Consider the following 20,731-nt stretch of genomic DNA (forward strand, 5'->3'; position numbering starts at 1 on the left):
GTTTTGAAAACATTTTAATTTGTTAATTGAATAAAGACTGTTGATTAAAATATTTAATAAATTGATGTTATAATAATGAAAACAGTGAATGCCATTAAGTACAATAAGACCAGGTGTAAAAAATATCTAAATACAGTTTAATGCATTCGTCATCAGCATTGAGCTGGTGCGTGATTAAGTATAATGTTTGTCTAATGCGCTCGTAGAATGATATACATGTACACACACACATTTTATTTAAATAGCAGTAACCACTTTGTTATAATGACCAGAGATCACTCATCATTGGAACATCTGAAATGTTACAATTATTCCAGTTAATGTAGTAATATCTAGATATTTTAGCCCAGAAAATATGAATGTGCATACATTTCAACTACTACAATGAACAATATTTATTATTAGTATGCATATTTATTTTATGCCATTTATATAAAGGGGTCGCTTCTTCTAACCAATTAGTTATAATATGAACTACTATGAACGGACTCTGATTTAAAGAAAAAAATACTTGACCTTTACCTACTAATTCATGTTCAACTATATGTCAAATATTATATAATGTCTATAAAATATACAATGACTAGAAAAGTTACAATAATGTGATGATGCCTTTGAAATAATATAAACTAATTTCCCTCTATGCTAAGTAAATTAAAATATTTTATTGTGTATGGTCATAAAACATTTATCATCTTTGGGCCGGCATCCTTTTTACAATAAACAATTCCCAGGCATTTTCATTTTAAATTGGAACTTAAATTTATTTTTTATATAATATTCAAATTGTCTACAAAATACAGACATAGCTAGACCATAATTTTTAACTAAGGTTGTTGCATATGGGAGCCATGTTTAAAAAAAAGAAAGAAACAAACAAACAAAGGAATTTTATATTTAATGACACACTCAACACAGCTACAGGTATGTGGTGTCAGACATGTAGTTAATGACCACAAATATATTTTAGAGAGGAAACTATGGGCAACTATTTTTTTATTAGCACCAAGGGGTCTTTAATATATGCATCATCCCCCAGACAGGATAGTACATATTATGGTCTGTAACACCAGTTGTGAAGCACTCGCTGGAACGAGAAATAGTCCAATGATTCCACTAACAGGAATCGATCCTAGACTGACCGTACACCAGGCCAGCACTTTACTACTGGGCTACGTCATGCCCCCGGCAAATTAATTTAATTATATTATTTTTTCTCTGATACACATAGTAATTATTCAGACTAAAATAAGGGAAAACAACTTTCCTGTTTAACTACTTTCTCTATGTCTCTGTTCAGTTAATATTTTCTCAACTGCGTGATTCTTCTGTAGAACTAAATGAACTCTGCAATCACTTCTGATTAAACTATTTACATAACCGGCATTTATTCAGCAACTAGTTAACAACACACACACATTCCAAATGTCTAAGCAGTACACACTTCCCTTAGATCGATTGTTACTTACATGTACTGCATCTGGCTGGAACTGCCGTTTTGGAATCCAGATTCTTCTTGTTTTCCCACTATGTCATGGGAAGGAAGCTGGCAATGAGAATATGTGGAAAGATCGTATCCACAGCCTGACTTGCAACCTAAAAGCCCAAAAGAAACCAGCATTCTGAGAATACTGCTAAAACACATTTCCATATCTCCTAAATTCAAGGGCCATTACTTTGAGAAAATTGGTACATCACCAAGAACGTTAAACTTGACCTGTAACAGAACAAGATAAAGCTGTACACACAATTTCATCTCATTATTTTCAGGCATTGCAAAAAGTAATCACAACAAAAAATCTGGAAAATAAAGTTCAATTTAAGGGTCATAACTACCGAACATGGGTAAATCTTCATGAAAGTAAAACTTCATCTGTAAAAATACACAAAATTTCAACTCAATATCTTCAAGGGCCATAACTGTGTCAAAAATGAGTAAATTGTCATGAAAGTCAAACTTTCTGTAACTGTGAATAAAACATGTGGGAAGGACGGATGGATGGACAAAGAAAATGACAGAGATGAACCTATAGACCCCTCCGGGTAGACCAGTAGGGGATTAATCTTATATTTAAAAAAAAAGCTCTCTAAAATAACTAATATTGGAAGTTACTAGTGGGTTGGTTCAAAGAATTTGATATTTTCTGAATAAATGTAATAATACAAAAAGTCATACCACCATAAATATTGTCTGCTAGTGTCTATCTGAAATTTTTTAGAATATGTCTAACAGTGAATGCATTCATGTTTTCAGTCGTACTTTGTTGGAATCTCCTTAAACATTGGCCTCATAGTTTTATGAAGAGATATATTATATATTATTATAAGCATTAGATGAAAGGTCACCATATTTTAAAGCTGAATAACTGTTAGATGAAAGGTTGCCATACATACTTTAAAGCTGTATAACTCCTATACTGTTAGATGAAAGGTCACCATACATATTTTAAAGCTGTATAACTCCTATACTGTTAGATGAAAGGTCGCGATACATACTTTAAAGCTGTATAACTCCTATACTGTTATTTGAAAAGTCACCATACATATTTTACAGCTGTATAACTCCTATACTGTTAGTTGAAAGGTCACCATAAAATAATTAAATCTGTATTATTCTCACACTGTTAGTTGACAGGTTTCTATATAAAACAAGAGTACCAGTGACGTACATGATAGGCCATATTTATAATGATGAATATGTTACGGGTATGATTCAATTCTAAAGTCCAAACCAAATTGTTAACAACTACAATAAATTACTCTCCTACCTTTAATTACCATTACATTTCCCCCAAATTTTGTCCAGACACAAGTTGTGAAAAAACCATTACAGTGACACAGATTCCACATATGAGACTGTAACGATGTCGCCAGTAGCGAATGAATGAATGAATGAATGTTTAATGACACCCCAGCACGAAAAATACATTGGCTATTGGGTGCAAACAAATAAAGTGATGATCAACATCAATATAAAAATTCAAGATTTAAATAAAAACAGTGTAAAGAACTGTGCAAAAATACAAATATCACAGATAGATACGGACTTTTACTCAAAATTTCAATTTGTGCTGTATTGGCCATTCTCAAAGAGAATATTACACCCCTGCACCACGGTGAGGTTACAGCACGCACAGGGGTCACCAGTATTGACTTCGCTGAGATAGCATAGGGCAAAATACATGCCGTTTTCTGCCGTCTGCCATTTTGTTTTTTTATGGAATACTCTTCAAGAGGGGTGATAGCCTCCAAAGTATGTAACATAATTAATATAAAATCAATGAACTCTAGTGGTATCATTAAACATTTTTTTTTAAATAATAATAATAATAAAATTAATATGACGTCATCACGTTTGCTTTTATATCAAAACATGTTATGACGTTGTTAGATTAAGTCATATCCTTTCACCCCTCTTGGAGAATATTCCATAAAAAGTCAAAATGGCAGCCGGCACAAAATTACATGCTTTTTGCCCTATGCAATCTCAGCGAAGTCGATATAAGTGATATGGTTATCATCTAGTATGTGGAATCTGTGTCATTTTAATGTTTTTTTCAAGATTTCTGTCTGGACAAAATGTGGGTAAAATCTAACGAGAGCAATTTTTCGTAGTTGTTAACATTTTGGTTCGGATAGTAATTATGTGAAATGTTTGCAATGGGATGGATGAACAGTTTGTTTTGGACCAAGCACCATCGCAAGTTGTTCCTACATGTGAGGTTTTATGGTCCTGTATGCATCTGTATGCAAGATATGATCCGGACAAGGAACTACTGTTATGTGCAGTAGACCATGAACAGTAGGTCACAGTGACCTAGTAATTGAAAGTGACACACCCCAATCCCAAGTTGTTCCTACATGTGAGGTTTGATGGTCTTGTAAGAATCTGTATGCAATATATGGTCCGGACAAGGATTTACTGTTAGGTGCAGTAGACCGTGGAAAGTAGGTCACAGTGACCTAGTAATAGTACGCAACACACCACCATCCCAAGTTGTTCCTACATCTGTATGCAAGATATGGTCCAGACAAAAAAAGTTAACAAACAGACGCAAGTATGGACGGACGGACGTACGGACAATGCCATACCATAATACGACCCATAGATGCAACACCGTACCATAATATGACACATAGATGGGCATATAAAAAATAAGTTGTACTATGATACTTACCTATTGATTATAAAACATTATATTCACCTCCTTATAACACATATTCTAACAAATGTAACAAAATATATCTATTATAAATATAGTTATATAAAAAGAACTAAAAATCCCCAAAATTATTCAATCAGTTACCTTCAAAGCATATCCAGAAAGTTGGATGCTTTGCTTGTCTTAACTGGAGCCATTGCCAACCTTCCTTGGACCAGAATTCCTTCTTCAAGTAGCCACCATCTTTAACAAACTTGAGAAACTGATGATTCGTCACTAGGTATTTGGAGGCCTCAAAGGGTGGAACACTAAAATTAGAAGTTTAAAATACAATCCGAGTGTTAATTAGGGATGTGTAGTATTTAAAGGATATTAAAATGAGCTTCCATTTCATATTATGTTTATGTCCTGAGTGACTTATATTTCAGTTGTCATGAGCTTTAGCGCGTCACGTTCCACTTGGCATTATTTTACGAGGGACATAAACATGATACGAAATGGTAGCTTGTTTAATATTCTATTTATTACCCATTATCGATCTTAATTTATATCACCCAACTCGTTTTGTTGATGTTCCTGTAACGTTGTAGTGCACCAATCAATGATGTCATCGTGTGATGTCGAAGTGTTACGTTCCACTTGGCATTCTAGTGGAACGTATCACTTAGATATGTATCAAGATATTTTTAACCATATGGGCAATAATACTGGTATTCCGATATATTATGATTCAAAGGGTAACTAATACATACTATGATACGTCCTACCTGTCACACAGAATATATTCGGACTGAAATAGTACTGAAATGCACGCAAAAGTTATTGCTGGTGTGCAACCTTAATGTATGAAATTGTGTGACAATTTGTAAAGGCATAAAGCAGCTCTGATAGATGTCCCAGAGTTTTATTTCTAAAATTTGACTTGATACCCATATGGCTGTTACTTTGGGAATTTTGTGTTTCATTTCAAAATCATCTTGTTATCTAAGTTCGAATTTAAAAGAATAATACAATACAACATGGGCGGATCCAGGAAATATTTTTAGGGGGGGACCAAAAAAGAAGGGCACATTGACTCGTCAAAAGGGCACCTTACTACAAGTTTTGATATTTACAATTAATATGAATTCCTACAGTTCTACGTCATAATATACTAGCAATAATGAAGTAAATTGGCGTCACTCGCGTTAGAACCTCAATGGGGCCCCATTGAGACTCAATAACACAGACACATATCTGCAAGCTTGCGCATGTACACGAAAATCTTGATTTCATTTATCTACAATATAATTATTGTTTACTTAAAAAAAAAAAAATTCTACAAACAAAAAGGGCACTTGGACATTTTGAGGGCACTTGAACAATTTTTGGGGGGGACGTGTCCCCCTGGTCCCCCCCCTTGGATCCGCCCATGTACAATGTCATGTAAATGTATTTATTCAAATTAATATATCTATTTTGCATTAAGAAATGTTATGGGGGGAGGGAAAGGATGTTTGTCAAGTGTTGTCAAAATCTATCTTCACACAATAATAAAAAAGGAATTCAGATTGAGAATTTTTTTTTTACTTCAAATTTGGAAATAAAAAATAACAATGCTTTGGAATGGTGCCGATTATCGGAGTCTAGAAACCATGTGACCTGCTTGAACCTCAAATGGATATAGACTTAAATATAATAACACAAACTACTCACACACATTTCAGTTCTCCATACTCATTGTCCCACCCGTATGAAGGAAAACTGTCTGGTTTGCCAATTGTCACCTCCTGACCTTTGACCCTCACTAAAGGGTTGTCTTTCACAGGTTCACCTGGCACAAGTTTTCATCATTAAGTTACAAAGTTTCTTTAAAATAACCACATTTAAAAATATTCTACATACCATATATTTAAGCCCATTTAATAATGACCATACTTATCGTAACATAACATTTTACAATTGTGTATCCCTTATATTTTGTAATGCTAATCCCTTTAAAATTATATTCTCTTGAAAATATTCAATTATTGTGATGTAATTTTATCAACATTACTACATTACCAAGAAAAGTAATTACTTTTCGTTAACTAATTCCAATTAAAACAAACAAATATATTTCATTTTATTTAGAAATTATTAGAAGGTGACCATCACTTTAAGCGTGTGTGATGCAATTGTTTCCCACACATATAATTCTTTTAAGAAGAGAAAGAACATTTGCTTTACACTAATGATAATACATTACAAATTCATAAAAAATAAAACAATATGACACTCGCAACTAAGATAATGCACCTTTAAGGTTAGTCTATTCTGAAAAAACTATTGTAATACATTTGTTAATTTTCATGTTTAATCAAAAGATTTATGTATTTTGTCATGGGCAACCAGGATATAACATGACGACAATTATTATCCCCTAATTTGTATACCACACTTGACTGGGCCATAAACCCATCCATCTGGCTTGGTTACCATGTCAACTGGAAGCTGACGAATGAGAACAGAGGATGTTTCAAGATGGATCCTCTCATGCTCCATTCCCATCAGAAGAGCCCACTGAAAAATATTCAATATCAATCAGAGTTATCTCCCCATCATACTCCAAAAATATAAATATACTCTTCAAAAGAAGAAACGCAAAACCACATTGTCGTAACATTTGGAGAATTGATTTAATTATTGAATGGTGAGTCCATTAATTACCAAATGTTGCAGGATTGTTCACAATTCACTCTAGTCCATTGTGATTAAGTGACAGGACACACCACCAAGTTCAAGGTCATCTGGAGTCAATACCGGGTGTGGCCTCCGCGTGTGTTGACAACTGCCTGGCACCGCCTGCCCATTGAAGCAACCAGAGTACGGATGACGTCCCGGGGGATGGTGGCCCACTCGGCCTGCAAGGCTGCTGCCAGCTCGGGCAGGGTCTGGGGCTGTGGTTGTCGCTGTCGGAGGCGTCGGTCCAACTCGTCCCATAGATTCTCAATTGGGTTCAAATCCGGTGATATCGATGGCCAAGGAAGGACATTAATGTTGTTGTTCTGTAGGAAAGCCGTTGTGAGACGTGCTGTGTGAGGCCTGGCATTGTCATGTTGGAACACTGCGTTGGCGTTGGCCATAACTGGAACGATGTGTGGCCGGAGGATCTGGTCAATGTAGCCCTGTGCATTCAGGTTGCCCTGCACGTGGACCAGGTCAGTTCTGCCAGTGTGTGAGATAGCTGCCCACACCATGACACTACCCCCGCCGAATCTGTCCACTTCCTGCACGCAGTTTGCCGCATAACGTTCACCACGACGCCTATACACGCGACATCTTCCATCATGACGTCGGAGCAGAAATCGGGACTCGTCACTGAACCACACCTGTCTCCATCGCAGTTGAGGCCATTGTCGATGAATCTGGCACCACTGCAGTCGGAGTCGACGGTGTTGTGGTGTTAAGATGACACCTCGAACTGGACGTCTGGCACGAATTCCTACCTCACGTAGGCGGTTCCGTACGGTCTGGTCGGATATCCTGCGCAAACCTGGTATTGCTGCGGCTGTGGAGGTGGCAGTAGTCAATCGTTCCCGAAGGTGGCGTACCCAGATGTAGCGGTCCTGCCCGGGGGTAGTGACCCGTGGTCGACCGGATCTAGGGAGGTCACGTGTTGATCCATGTTGCTGGTAACGGTCCCACAGTCTGGAGATGGTGCTTGGGGACACATGGAATGCCCTGGCAACGGCCGTTCTGGATTCGCCTCCGTCTAGTCGGCCGATGGCATTGTTTCTCTGCGGTTCACTGAGACGTGGCATGTCCTGGATTGTCAACTGTCGGCCAGATACAGAGGCCAGGCAAGCGAACACCCTGCACTTTTATACTGTCGGTGTTCATGTTGCACGTGCAGACAACGCACGTGCAGTGGTGACATGGTTTGCACGTGGCTGCGTTTTTGTGAATATTCACATTTTGGAACTTTATTGTACAGTAGCTGCGTTTTATCGAATGTAACCGTGGGAATGTGTTTGGGACATGCAATGACCTTATATTCACAAAGCATGAACCGGTAGGAAACATAAAATCGGAGTTATAACCCATTTGTACCCTTTTGCGTTTCTTTTTTTGAAGAGTATATTTTATTCATTTCAACTTCAGCCGATTTTCAGGGCTAGCTCTGGCACTCACCAAATTTGAATTTTATCTTAATTTGGTGAAATAATTTCATGTAATAGTTGACATTTTGTTACAAAATAACTGTTTCTGCAATTTCTTAAAGTTCAATAGATAATTTGACGACATCTGCTCACCCAGAGCTAGCCCTGGATTTTAATGCATTATATCCAATTAAGGTTCAAGCACACTTTCCTGGGCACACAACTCAGGTATCTGGACTGCTTGCATGATCAGGACAACGGGTGAATGGAGTTGGTGTAATGGCCTTAAAACTCACTCTAGCTTGTAGATGATACTAGGATGCAAACTCAGAAGATATAACTGGTACTCTCCAGCCATAATGCTGATAGCTTAACCACTACACCATCAGGGCTAGAAATAAAACTAAATATCCACTTAGCTTTGTCACAACCACTGCATTTAAAAAATCACTTAACAAAACACACACACATACATATGCATACACATGCTCACATACACAAACCATACACACACACACACATATGCAAGTACACACCCACAAAACTATGACAAAGTCATGTGATCCATGGGACTTTGCCTTAAAGGGACTGTCCTGAGTTTGCAGCCATTGTAAAATGTTTGCGAGAACATAGCCTTGTTGGCAACTGCTATTTCATACCAAATATTTTTCTTGTTTAGAATACAAGTGTCTGTATATCAAATATGTTTGCGGTTGTATACTAATGTTTTTAGCACTTAGTTTTTACTTTAATTCGTGATATATATTTTTTCATATGTACGAAATTATTGAGAGGTAAAATCCAGTTTAGGCTACTACAAACATTAGGACAATAACAAACACCTTATAAATACAGACACTTATATTCTAAATAAGAAAATGTATTTAATTTATATGTTACGTCATCGAAAAGGCTCTATTGGTCGGAAATATTTTATGATGGTTATAAACTCAGGACTGCCTTTAATTAGCAGGTCAACTGTCATGGCATACTGCTTGTCACGGGGATCCTATAATACCCGTAACTGAATGAAACACGATTGTCCAAATATCTCTCCTAACTGTATATCTATTAGATCTCTCTATAATAGGCAGTTATACCCGCTGTGGCTCGTCTAGGTATGATCAGAGATACGATCTTATATAAAGTATATGTAATATAGCACGTTTAGTTCACTAGAAAACACAACAAAAACACAATACACTTTGGAATCTGTATTAACCTACGCAGACCAATGTACTGCCGCAGTAGTTAATTAACAACAACAAATAATAACAACCCAGAACTGATCACTTAATTAGTTAATCTCTAGGTGTCTAGTTTACACAATATGCTAATCACTTCACCGTGACACAACACCCACACGTGTGATAATTGAGAAACGCTTCCAGGAGAACTTAATTAATAAAGGAATTACAACTCTATTCCTAACTGGTTAATTTTTAATTAACCCTTACTACTCGTTCAGTAAAGTGTAATAATGGAGAAACGCTGCCAGGGGAACTTAATTAATAAATGAATTACAACTCTATTCCTAACTGGTTAATTTTTAATTAACCCTTACTACTCATTCAGTAACCTTGTAACACAGAATTAATACTGGTACCTATCACAATAAAGACAATAACCTACAGTTTACCTAGGTCCTCTAGGATGACTGGTTAAGCTTTTTATAATTATTTAGGACAGTGAGCCTACAGATTACTACGCCAGATGACCGGCAGCATCGTCTAAATAATATTGGTATAATACAGCATTAAAATATTTAAAGTCACATCAATCACATCAAGATTATACACATAGCAGAAAATATATATTTACCAAAGTCCCGTCTGAACTAATATAGATCGTTCAGTGGATGGACAGCGATCCCCTGGAGCCTTCCTATGTTTCTCCCCGATATCTCTAAAACCCAAGCTATTTATTCAAAACTCTCAGAGACAGCGAATATCGCCTGGGGGCACAACGCGGTACCTCACCTATCATCTGATATTTCCACCTCTCCCAGAGTCGGTATATTTTCTTAGATCGTCAGACTGGCTGTCGCCATTCCGCGAGCAATCCCCTGGTCATAAACAGCACTAGCGGAGTTATTACGTAACTACTGGCCACCTGGCCTCCACATCTGCGCTGGGTGTGTATTAGACGCTCGACGACCGTCACACAAAGGTATCACGTAACAAGTTGACCATCTGGGCTTAAGTGCAATTTGGAACTGTACACGGCCCTCTAATAAAACAATTAATATCGCCACAGGCGAAAACAAAATTAAGAGCATGTTCCGTCACACTGCTTTTAACAAAATAAAAAATAAAATAAATTCAGGATTATAAATGATCAAGTTTTGAAAATTGGGTTTCAGTATAAATGATCCAGAGACAGTTACAGTGAACACATTTTTGACATTACATACCCATGAACTCTCCATGGTAACAGGCAGATCCAATGGTGTGTCCTTAATGACCTTGAGAATCATGTTGCGAACACTGTAGCGATAAGCAACAACATCATCGACAGATGGCCACTTGTACGACCCACCCATACGGTAGTTCTCCTAAATCATTCACAAATAAACTGTAATATAATTTAAAACATTACATACACCATTTTTTAAATTAAGTTTCAGTGGGTTTATATATACATGTGTATATATAAAAATGAGCATGATGGGAATGCTGCTAAAGCAATATACATCCCCTACAAGTTAGAACTGCTTGTAAGTTCAAGGGCCATAACTATCAAGAAATGAATCAAATCCATTTCTATCAGAATTATAGCCATTGAATAAAATCCTATGAAGGTCAAACTTGATTTGGTCATGAATGGGTCAATCCTAGAGTGGGGCAATATAAACTGTATATACTGTTCGGTATCGGTATCATGTCAATACCGCTTTACTGCACCAAGCAAATTTCAAAATACTGAAATTTTGGTATTGGAAAATGTTTCCTGCCATTTAGTAAAGCACTAATACTATATCTGACAAACACAAAGTGGGTTGGGTATAAATCAGACGAGAACCTTGTATACAGAATTTTATTTCATTTAGATGAAATCAGAAGGCGAACCTTAACTCATGCATGCACTTATCAGTATATGTATTAGTATTGTGGCAATACTGATGACCGTACCAATACAGACGTAAATCACCCCAAAAATACCAATATCGATTGCAAATGTCAAATTTCAATACCACCCATCTCTAGTAAGTCAAACCTGATCTGTAACTTTACATAATAAAGCTATTTATCCTGCAACTACTGTTTCTGCTGGCCGATTATGATGACCAATTAAAGCAAAGTCATAAACATATACTAGAAGATTATGACTTTTGAGGTCATACATCTGATGTCACATGCATAAATACATTACAAAATTGCTCATTTGACTTCTTGGTCTGCATATAACGTAGCTGAAATAACAGATATAATAACTAGTTAATGATGTTGGATATTGGCTCTATCCTGTTCAGGCCGAATGGGTAATTCTCATTCTTACCTTCATAGGATAATGCAGATATCCTATGTCATTAACTATACTATATCTTATGTCATTAACTAGTTATTTTCTATCTATAATTTTTTTTTAGATCCATATCTTGAGGCATTAATTGTCCAAAAAAAATTCAGAAAAACTATATGTGGGACAGACGGATGGCCAGACAGACAGAAAGATGGAGACCGAGACTATAGTCCCCTCTGGTTGAGCCAGTAGGGGACTAATAATATATATTTGTATTTGTATAATAAAGTATATTTGTTAGTTTAAGGAGGGTTGTTATCAAGGAAGGCCAGAGTCAAGATTGCACAGTATATATATTCCAGCATCATACTAAATACCATTATCAATATATATAAATATAAAATATATATATATATATATATATATATATATATATATATATATATATATATATATATATATATATATATATATATATATATATATATATATATATACTTACTGTAAATCAAGAAATTAATGCGAGCAAGTAATTAATGCGAAAAATGCGGCGAACACATCGACGCAATAATAACGTGACGCATTTTGTTTAGACTCATTCCCAATACAAAAAATGTGCAGGATTTTACTATAATACTTCTCAATAAAATAAAACTTTTATAATATAAAGATGAAACAAAATACAAAAACGATTTTTCTTAAATGTCTTTTTGTGAATACTTCAAGAATCTTTCTTTCGTTTCGATGTTGCCATTCTATTTTCACTTTCCTGGAATATCATAGCGGTTATATAACACAGTGATGTTCCAAATGTTTTGTTTTTAAAAAGCTCATTTTGCGATGTGAGTATTTTTCAAATTTTCTTACACTTCTGGATTACTGTATACATTTAAACTGTTTTGAACATTTGTAAAATTATAATCAACAACTTTTATTACTAAATATATTCCTGTAAAAATGAAACAGTAGAAAATTATATAACCGTAACCAACAATCCGTGCGTATTTCTTCAAATCATTTGGCTCGACTCTATACATGGCATTTAAATTTAGACTGGTCGCAAGTTGTCACTGTTGCAATATATCGCATTTGTTAACGTCTATTCATGTGCTGCGCATCAAGTGTATAAAATCAGTCTAAAACATTTGTTAGAATAATACGTCTGCGTTCGCGTGAAATATTGTGCCCTGCAATAGCGACCCGATTACCTTTTATTCCTACTGGTGGATTAATTAGAAGCAATCACCACACAGAAGTGCGAGGCATACCCTTAACAATAAGGTGTAGTTATACTAATTACCGGTACACTACTTTAAGTAATTAGGGGGTCTTGATCGACCCACCACGCGATTAGCTTCAGCAGTTCAGGTTATGTAGTAGCTGTGAAAACAACTACTGACTTCTTTTAACATGAAAGATGAAGTCCAAATAATATAATAACAACACAACTGGGTTTTTTATGTGATGTGGACTTTTAACCGATGCATTACTAAAAATACGCATTTTTGTTCACTCATGTACGGACGCAATAATATCATGACATTAATTACATGATTTACAGTATATATATATATATATATATATATATATATATATATATATATATATATATATATATTGATAATGGTATTTAGTATGATGCTGGAATGCAGTGTAACTGTAACGATACATTGTAATGTGCACAAAAATAATTCTTACTTTAAAAAAAAAAAATATATATTTTTCATTCATTCAAAAAGTGTTCCATAAACAAGATGGTGTGACTGTTTTTAAATTTCCCCAATTTAAAATATTATAGTTTTCAAGTTAGGATGGTGTTTGGGAACTAGCTATACCTAGAGAACTAGCATCAGTAAATTAAATATCCTAGTTTTTCCTTAAAAATAGGAAATGTTGGAATGTTGGAATGAATGAATGAATGAATGAATTTTTAATGACACTCCAGCACTAAAATAAAGATCTGCTATTAGGTGCCAAACAATATCAATATAATTAATTCCATTCAAGGAATGTTGAAAGACAGCATTTAAAAACAAAATATTTAAAACGTACTGTGTCATCCCAAGACATTTCGTCCACTCCTGTCTCAAACATGGTCTCAAACTGCAGATTTATTCTCTCCTGAAATTGCAAGAATCAATTTACAATCTAGACGGAGATGAAACCGCCGGTCGGACAGGTAAAGGACTAATAATAATTGAAAGTTTGTTTGTTTTGTTTAAGGACTAGAGCACATTAATTTATTAATCATCAGCTATTGGATGTCATACATTTGGTAATTCTGACATATAGTCTTAGACAGGAAACCCGCTACATTTTTTCCATTATTAGCAAGGAATCTTTTATATGTACAATCCCACAGACAGGATAGCACATACAACGGCCTTTGATATACCAGTTGTGGTGCACTGGCTGGAATGAGAAATAGCCCAACGCCCACCAATGGGGATCGATACCATATTGACCATGCATCAAGCTTTACCACTGGTCTATGTCCTGCCCCTAATAATTAATTATGAACTTCATGGCCAATCTATGAATTGATGCAGTACCTTCAACATTCCAGCCAGCATCAACTTGTTGACATAGACAGCGGCGGTGTGAGCGAAGTAAAAAATCAAAGAGAGGCGCAGTCGATTAGGACACTTGTAGAAGGCCGTTTCATCTGAAAATTAAATTTTGTTTTGTTTAATGATACTACTAGAGCACATTGATTTATTAATCATCAGTTGTTGAATGTCAAACATTTGGTTATTCTGACACATAGTCTTCAGAGGAAATCTGCAACATTTTTCCATTACCAACAAGGGATCGTTTACATGCACTTTCCCACAGACAGGACAGCACCTATCTACAACGATTTTGGATATACCAGTCATTGGTTGGAACAGGGAAAACTACTGGGGTGGGGATTTGATCATATTATTCAAGCACCTCAGGCTGGGTCTCAACCCAATCATCTAAAATTTAAGAAACATTTAGCTAAGCAGAATTTTGTTTTAAAATACACATACAAATGACACACGGTTTCGAAAAAGCTTTTGAATTGTTAATGACATTATATACACTAAATTCAATTTAAAATAGCATTTCTCGATTTGGCAAATGGCAGTTTAAACCCTGGCAATAGATAACTTGAGCCTTAAATTTTTATATATTTTTTTGGTGTTAATTACTTAAAATGACATTAGTGGTATGTTTGAATTTCTACTGACGACTTTGGCTGCATTTTTCCCACAGATGGTCACACATATGGTTATTGCAACAGAGGTCCAAACAGTAACAGGAAACCAACTGCTGCCACAGTGGTTACTAACACTAAATAGCAACTAAACAGACAGCAAATATATACAACAGCCTTTTAAGAATGTAGTGTCCTGGGAAGTGGCAGTCTTCCATGCCAAAAATACTATTCTTTCAACTCTGCCATGAGCAGAGATACAATTTTAATCACGAAAATGGTTTTGTTTTGATTTAATACACAGGTTAGAATGAGGAAACCTTTGGTCTAAAGTTAAAAGTTTGTTTTGTTTAACGACACCACTAGAGCATATTTTGTTATTGGTATTTTTTACATTATAGTGTTAGAGATAAAAGCTGCTACATTTTTCTTTCAGTAGCAACTGCCAAATATAAGGGATGTTTTATATGCACCATCCAACAGACAGGATAGCACATACCATGGCCTTTAATATGCTAGTAAAGACCAACCGCACATTATGTGAGCACTTTACCACCTGGGGACAAGACGTAGCCCAGTGGTAAAGCGTTCGCTTGATGCGTGGTCGGTCTAGGATCGATTCCCGTTGGTGGGACCATTGGGCTATTTCTCGCTCCAGTCAGTGCACCACGACTGGTATATCAAAGGCCATGGTATGTGTTATCCTGTCTGTGGGATGGTGCATATAAAAGATCCCTTGCTGCTAACTGAAAAGAGTAGCCCATGAAGTGGTGACAGCAGGTTTCCTCTCTCAATATCTGTATGGTCCCCAACCATATGTCCAATGCTATATAACCATAAATAAAATGTGTTGAGTGCGTTGTTAAATAAAACATTTCCTTTTTACCACACGATGCCCATTGCACCTAAGGCGAGTTCTCTACCAACTGAGCTACTACATCCTGTCCCTAAAAATTTGAAAAGCAGTCTACACGACTACATGCCATTGTTTGAGGTCAGGTTTAATAGAATAGAAATTCTTTTCTCATTATGATGATAGAATTTCGTTCAATTCGTTGAAAGCCCACCTGAGATGCTTTCATAGCAGAATGGAAGCTCCTCAGTGGACCCATTTCTCACTGGGTTTCCCCTTATGGTATCTCAGTGCCCTATTGTTGGTACATATATATCAATGACCATGGTATCCCAGATAGCACAATTACGTTGGCCCAACGTCGCCATGGTCGGCAATATCACCGTCGCCAGTCTAACGTTGCTACGACATTGGCAAATGGTTGGTTCGGGCCGATCTCGCCCCACCTTGCGACCGCGTGAGGAAAACTCTGACCTTCACCTTTAGCAGCCGTCATTTGTATTTGAAAAAAAAAAAATTCCAGCATTGATTTCGGGAATTTCATCAGTCACGTAATGAATAGGAGTATGTTCTGCTTTAGAAAATGTATGGATTTAAATGTGAAAATACTAAGGTTTTGTGTAAATTGTCAAAAATAAATTACTGCATTCAAGCATTTGTGCCAAATTTACTTCTGCTTCAAGGCGTCGGCTCGACGTTGGTAAGAAAAATACTTTAAGTTAGAAAAATATATACCACTCATACATATGTGTCATTCTGCCTGTGACTGGCCTCGGTGGCGTCGTGCTTAGGCCATCGGTCTACAGGCTGGTAGGTACTGGGTTCGGATCCCAGTCGAGGCATGGGATTTTTAATCATTCTGCCTGTGACTGGCCTCGGTGGTGTCGTGGTTAGGCCATCGGTCTACAGGCTGGTAGGTACTGGGTTCGGATCCCAGTCGAGGCATGGGATTTTTAATCATTCTGCCTGTGACTGGCCTCGGTGGTGTCGTGGTTAGGCCATCGGTCTACAGGCTGGTAGGTACTGGGTTCGGATCCCAGTCGAGGCATGGGATTTTTAATCATTCTGCCTGTGATTGGCCTCGGTGGTGTCGTGGTTAGGCCATCGGTCTACAGGCTGGTAGGTACTGGGTTCGGATCCCAGTCGAGGCATGGGATTTTTAATCATTCTGCCTGTGGGCAAGTGCATGATCCTTAGCTGCTAATGGTAAAGTTAAGCAGGTTTCACCTAGAATACTATATATTGTCAGAATTATCAAATGTTTGATATCCAATGATTAATAAATCAATGTGCTTTAGTGGTGTCATCAGAACAAAACTTTAAAACTATTTTTCTCAATATCTAAAAATATGTGAAATACTAAACAGCCATGGATAAAAACAAGGCTTTAGATCTTACTTAGTTTAGTACAACAGGTAAGGTGGATATTCGTTTTTTTTATTCTGAGATCTGGAACAGGGTCCTTTAGTTGCAAAAAAGTTATTAACAACTGCTGAAAAGTTATGGACATTCAAATATTCATTTCAACTTATATTCATTTAATTGATGCTTAACATTCCAATGATTTAAGCTGAAATGTTTGTGATTATTTTGGGCATACCTATTTTGCACCTTGACTTTTGTGCAATTTAAAGCCCTGAATTTTTTTTATTGATATTCTAACACCAACACAGCTTTTCTTTCAACAATCAAGCCTACCTTTCAGTGACGTGAACAGACTCTCATACAAATCATAGGTGTTTATAAAGTAGTCTTGAAGCTGTCTGAAAACAAAAGAAAATAACAGATACAAGTCTTAATAAAATTCACAATGTTTGGGGGTTTTATTTTAAGATTACGACAAATATGTAACCTGTTACTACATGTATTTCATGTGCAAAAAAACAACAAATGGGTTAAGCAAAACCCTAGACTTGCACATATTGTCTAGTGGAAACAAAACTTGGTCTACCAATTTTCAGAGGTTTGAGAACAGGTACAAACATAGATTTGCTTCCCTTCTCAAATGACCTTCAAATTTATAAATATACCCACGAAACAGAAATTTACAGTTCACCTTCCAAAACCTAAAAAGCAATTTTCTATAATTAGTGTTTGGCCAAGTGGGTAGGGGAGGTGCAGGAGAAATTTTCATAATCAATGTGGAAAATTTTAATTTTAAAGGGACAGACCTTAATTTTTTAAACACTACGACATATTTTTCACTAAGAAAGCCGTTTTGAATCATTTAAATTAGGAGTACTTACATTTTATTATTTAGAATATTCAGTTTCTACACTTGATGTGGTTCTAGTCATCCAGGTTTTTGTAATAACCCAAAATGCATTTTTCGTAATTCTAAAAACGCACGTTTATCTCAGAACTAAGGGTTATCGAGACTGGCTCTAGTCTATTTTTAGACAATATTTTCAGGTTTAAACATTACAATCTTCAGCTTTTCTCTGTTATAACCGTATCCAAATGTTTCGCAAATGTAGATTAACTAAACTTACTGTCCATTTTCACAGGTTAAAACTAGGGTCTGCGCCTTTAAAAGTAGGACGAAAAATGTAAAAAAAAATTAAAACTTTATTTTTGTCTTTAAACATTAATGTATAGCAAGTGTAGCATTATGTTGTTTAAAATTTCTTTTCAAAGATAAATTTACATGACCATCAATCAATTATTGATAAAATGACAATATTGCATGTACTTACTGCTTGGTATACCTGGACAGGTCCAGTGGTTTGAGTGATGATGTCAAAGTGACACAATATTGCATGTACTTACTGCTTGGTACAACATCTGGACAGGTCCAGTGGTTTGAGTGATGTAAAAGTCACACAATATTGCATGTACTTACTGCTTGGTACATCTGGACAGGTCCAGTGGTTTGAGTGATGATGTAAAAGTGACACAATATTGCATACATGTACTTACTGCTTGGTACATCTGGACAGGTCCAGTGGTTTGAGTGATGATGTCAAAGTGACACAATATTGCATGTACTTACTGCTTGGTACATCTGGACAGGTCCAGTGGTTTGAGTGATGTAAATGTTAGCTGACCGGTGAGAACTTTGGTCAACATGTTGCAATTTTTTTTTTTAAATGACAGCAAAAAACTGAAAACAAGAAGAAAATGTATGTATTACATTCAATACTTTCTAGAGGTCATGTGTGTGTGTGCATGTGTGTGTTTGTGTTCATGTGTGTGTGTGTGTGTGCATGTGTGTGTGCATGCATGTGTGTGTATACGTGCATGTATATAAACGATAGGTGCAAATATAAAAGCACCTTGAAAAGCATAACTTGTATCAGAGAAACAACTGTGCAATTTATATATGAATTCAGTGGCTAGCATGTAGAAGTATCTATAAATGTCTGCATCAGGAAGTAGATTTAAGTCTCTACCATAACACTTTACGAAACTCATCATGAGGCCTTGATTTAATAACCCTGATGAAACTACTAACATCCCTTGTTGTAGAGTGGCAGTCCTCCTATAACAAAACTCACGTCGCTGTTTTCGCCTGAACTCGGAATACTTCTGCTGATCGTTTCGGCCAATAACCTTTGGTTCGGTCGATCTGCCGGAAGATTACGACTGAATACGTACATTTCCGTATCAAGCGAGCAGCAACGGGAAAGCCCGATAGTAAGGATTTCCCAATGCGACAATTTACAACTAGTTTGACACCGTAACATCTGTGTGCTAAAAATAAAAATTAAAAAATGACCAAGAAGAACATTATGCTAATAAATGTCGTTGTTTATATAATCATTTAGGTCTATTAACTTTGATCCAAGAAAAACACGTGCAACGAGTATTTAGTAACTGACCATCAAAGAAACACCGACGTGTTTGATGTTTAATTGTTTTTGATAATGCGTTTGATGTTTATGATCTGAAATTCAGCCATCTTTAATTTTTTGCCGACATTAAGTCTTTGCCGATCGGTTCTTACATCAGTTGCATTTGTTACTGAGATGTGTTCGTGACAGGTTGTGCCGGTCAGGACAGATAACAAATAATGGAATTTGAATTAATTTCAAACAAAAAGGCAAAAAGTGGCGTTTGGGAAAATTTTCAACTGAAGAAACGAAAAGACACGGGCGAAATTCAGGAGGGGTTGGCAGTTTGTAAAAGATGTAAAATGGACGTTCGATTTAGTGGTGGAACTACTAATCTTAGCACACACTTGAATCGTCATCACAAAATTAATACAAAAAGTGGTACAGCTTCGACTACTTCATCTACACAGAAGAACGTATCAATGGCTGCAATGCTCCCACAAACCATACCGAGCATTTTCTTACAGACAACGAAATATAAAACTACCGGCGAAAGACATAAAACTGTCACTAAAGCTATCGGAAGATTTATAGTTAAAGATCTCCGACCGTTCAGCATTGTGTCAAACGAAGGTTTCAAAGATATGGTTGAACAACTTGATCCGAGGTACCACTTACCATCACGCACTTATTTCGCTGAAACTGTCATACCTAACATGTACCAGGAATGTCGCGCTGACGTTATTTCCAGTCTCAAGGATGTCCCAGTAGCACTCACGACTGATGGATGGACAAGTAGAGCAACCCAGTCTCATGTTACTATAACAACTTCTCACATCACTGAAGACTGGAACCTGAAGTCATTCGTACTTCAAACAAGAGAATTGCCAGAGAGCCATACAGGTGTAAACATTGCCCAAGTTTTAACTGACGCAATTTCTGATGGGGGCCTTAACAAGAACCCTCCTTTGGTCACTGATAATGCGGCAAATATGGAAGTTGCAGCGAGAGAGGCAGGTTGTATTCCTCATATTGGATGCTACGCTCATGGGCGGATCCAAGGGGGGGGGGGGACCAGGGGGACGCGTCCCCCCCAAAAATTGTTCAAGTGCCCTCAAAATGTCCAAGTGCCCTTTTTGTTTGTAGAATTTTTTTTTTTTTAAGTAAACAATAATTAT

At 36.5% G+C, this 20,731-nt stretch overlaps 1 protein-coding gene across 2 annotated transcripts in view; it reads right to left on the bottom strand.

Moving 5' to 3' along the window:
* Window positions 1-20,453, bottom strand: part of LOC121376349 (ergothioneine biosynthesis protein 1-like) — a 38,521-nt gene extending 18,068 nt beyond the window's left edge. Inside the window, exons 1-10 of one of the 2 annotated variants that reach the window (XM_041504196.1) lie at window positions 19,278-20,453; window positions 18,773-18,883; window positions 17,479-17,543; window positions 14,299-14,411; window positions 13,799-13,867; window positions 10,698-10,838; window positions 6,578-6,704; window positions 5,859-5,976; window positions 4,308-4,471; window positions 1,470-1,596 (exon numbers count right to left, since the gene is read on the bottom strand). In XM_041504196.1, coding sequence (XP_041360130.1) covers window positions 1,470-1,596; window positions 4,308-4,471; window positions 5,859-5,976; window positions 6,578-6,704; window positions 10,698-10,838; window positions 13,799-13,867; window positions 14,299-14,411; window positions 17,479-17,543; window positions 18,773-18,849 — 1,001 coding nt within the window. In that variant the 5' untranslated portion in view covers window positions 18,850-18,883; window positions 19,278-20,453. Of the gene's footprint in view, window positions 1-1,469; window positions 1,597-4,307; window positions 4,472-5,858; window positions 5,977-6,577; window positions 6,705-10,697; window positions 10,839-13,798; window positions 13,868-14,298; window positions 14,412-17,478; window positions 17,544-18,772; window positions 18,884-19,277 lie in introns of those variants that run through there. The other variant, XM_041504197.1, reaches the window with a different exon arrangement.
* Window positions 20,454-20,731: the final 278 nt, after the last annotated feature.

The sequence above is a fragment of the Gigantopelta aegis genome, chromosome 6, assembly GCF_016097555.1.
Source record: "Gigantopelta aegis isolate Gae_Host chromosome 6, Gae_host_genome, whole genome shotgun sequence".
Lineage (NCBI taxonomy): Eukaryota > Metazoa > Mollusca > Gastropoda > Neomphalida > Peltospiridae > Gigantopelta > Gigantopelta aegis.